The following is a 2500-nucleotide window of genomic DNA, read 5'->3' as shown; positions in this document are numbered from 1 at the left end:
GCTATCATTAGAAGTATATCATAATGAAGCCATACAAAGCTTAAAGAAGACTTTCTATTCCTGATCATTGCCCATAAATGAATACTTGATATAAAATAAAATACACGGACTAAGAGATGATTTTTAAATATACATATTTGCTACAGGTCTTCATGTCTAATGTATTTTAGGATCTTTTTTTTTTTACAAGAAAACGAATGGCAGCGACTTGGAGGAAAAGTCGCTTGTCGTCCGCACTTTGGAGATCCTATAGCACACACACAGGGGGACAACACTGACTTGCAACACCAATACTGGACGAAGGTAAATACAGGGCGTTGATCATGTACCTGAAAAAAACAAGTTCCTTTTAGCTATAATTGATTACTAAAATGCATAGCATAATTTAGAACAAATCTATCAGAAGTGTGTGAAATAACGCAATTCGTCTAGAAATGCAAATCTTACCAGCAAGCAGCATGTTGGCCAGTCGAGGAAGCACTTTTAACGCAACACACTGGGCCTATTCTACTGGAGGCAGGTGAGGGTGAAGCTCTGGAGCTGACTATTGGGATGCTATCTTCCACTCTCCCATATCTTTCTTGATCCCATCCTCCTGGGGAATCTATATCAGAAAAAAATATGATTCCAAAATCAAATGTCTTGAATGATGGATGGATCGGTTTCCATACCTTGCCAGATTTTTTTGTTCGTACTTCTTTCCTCAAAGTCAGCAGAGATGACCAATCCTGTGGTATCATAGAGGAACGTTTTCTGAGCAACAACTGAATTTAAGAAACGTTTTCAAATATTATATAATGTCAGTTCGGCTGAGCGAACACGCCACATATCAGTTAGCACGAAAGCTTATGGTTTGGTAATAAATGCTTCTTCTACAGGACATGTCCAGTGCCCACACCATAGGTCTCTTAGATTATCAAGCAAAGCTCATTCTAGAGAACCTGGTACATGGCTAATATTTAAATATGATAGTACTGTGTATACATTTGCCCTGGTGGCGAAAATGTTCTATTGTATACTGTAAGAACATCGCCGTTGGGTTATTTGTGTAATATTTTTAAGGATTATGGATGAGTTGTCTCTCTTCCTTATCACTACTATGGTTCACGTACTCTACTTCCTTCAGCTCAAAGGATGGGTTCTGTAAAGTACACGTATTTTTGTATCAGCTTGCTTACACTGAAGACTTTTAAGCAGTTATATATCTCTGTCATTTCCGTCTTCTTAAACATGGCCACGACACTTCCAACAAAAGATTCCTGAATAAAGTTTAGCTTAAGATTAATCATATAAAGCTTATCTTAATGAGACACATTATCGAACATATTACTATAAGTATGACTATTTACACAAATATTTCCACTGCACGTAAAGCTTGTTTTGGAGTATGTAGATGCTCTACAATATAAGCAAGTAAATTTGCCAGGTTATTTAGTCCTATCCCAACCATATCTTTCTTTTTCAACAACACACAATTACAGATTACCCGCACTGTAAGTACTATGTAAACACAAACTGTAAATGTATTTGTATATAGTATATGTAAATGTCTGGCTTTACTATGAATACGGACCAGGTCCATGGAGTTCACAAAGTACGTCTATGGTTTCACTGACAATTCTCGTTTCTCTGCATATTATATGCCTCTGCAACCTCGGGAACACCGACACTTTCGCACAATATCCACTTCCTTCATGTACTTTGTTCCGTCGTTGCAGATCATGGCCACACGCTTCTGCCGATATCGCCTGGGCTCGCAGCAGTCAGTGCCGCACGAGCCCTTGCATGTAAACTGCCTGATCGGGCGACGTGAACGGCAGCCGTAGTCATACACGTAGGCCTTTTCTGCTTCCTTGCTGCATGAAGGGGCTGCGGAGACAAAAATGAAAAGGAGAAAATTACACTTGTTCGATGTAAGTGACACAACTTTCATTGATATAACTATGATCATGATAACATGAGTGCCAGATCATACTGCTGTGAGATGTAATTCCTTAAATGACCATATCATTATGTATGCAGTTAATATTCCATGCGAAACGTTTGACCGCAAAGAAAGCCAACCTTGGTTACAGAGCTTGCCACTCCAGCCCTTCTTACACCTGCACCGATATCCACCCTTGCGACGCGGTCGGCACTGGCCGTTCACGCACTCGTTAGCGGCGCACGCGTCTTTGTCTGCAGGGTAAGGCAGGTTATCTTGCGGATCCGTTTCATTTCTATAAACTATTTGATTTTCGCTAAACTTTGGTGAACATATACAACTATACTTTATAGGAGTATCAATTTCAGTTTATAATAATAAAGAAGAAAAAACTGCATAAGTATATGATATGACATTTAGTGATTCAAAGAATTATAAGAAAAAATACACTAGACGTGTCCAGAATACTCACTTTTGGAACTTTTGCGCCTGTTAGTTTTGGGAACGGTTGTTACTTTCTGTTTTATCCTGTCAACCTCTTGGTCGCGTTGCTCTGCATCACCGCACCCAGGTACC

At 39.4% G+C, this 2500-nt stretch overlaps 1 protein-coding gene across 2 annotated transcripts in view; it reads right to left on the bottom strand.

The window, feature by feature from the left end:
- Nucleotides 1–110: 110 nt before the first annotated feature.
- LOC125027332 (protein slit-like) overlaps nucleotides 111–2500 on the bottom strand; it is a 292665-nt gene continuing 290275 nt past the window's right edge. The window contains exons 29-32 of one of the 2 annotated variants that reach the window (XM_047616352.1): nucleotides 2397–2500; nucleotides 2065–2178; nucleotides 448–1869; nucleotides 111–329 (exon numbers count right to left, since the gene is read on the bottom strand). The exon at nucleotides 2397–2500 is cut by the window's right edge and continues 70 nt beyond it. In XM_047616352.1, the coding sequence (XP_047472308.1) occupies nucleotides 1637–1869; nucleotides 2065–2178; nucleotides 2397–2500 (451 nt within the window). In that variant the 3' untranslated portion in view covers nucleotides 111–329; nucleotides 448–1636. The remainder of the gene's footprint in view (nucleotides 330–447; nucleotides 1870–2064; nucleotides 2179–2396) is intronic. The other variant, XM_047616353.1, reaches the window with a different exon arrangement.

Source organism: Penaeus chinensis, chromosome 7, assembly GCF_019202785.1.
Source record: "Penaeus chinensis breed Huanghai No. 1 chromosome 7, ASM1920278v2, whole genome shotgun sequence".
Taxonomy (NCBI): Eukaryota; Metazoa; Arthropoda; class Malacostraca; order Decapoda; family Penaeidae; genus Penaeus; species Penaeus chinensis.
This window is presented reverse-complemented; position numbering and strand designations above follow the sequence as displayed.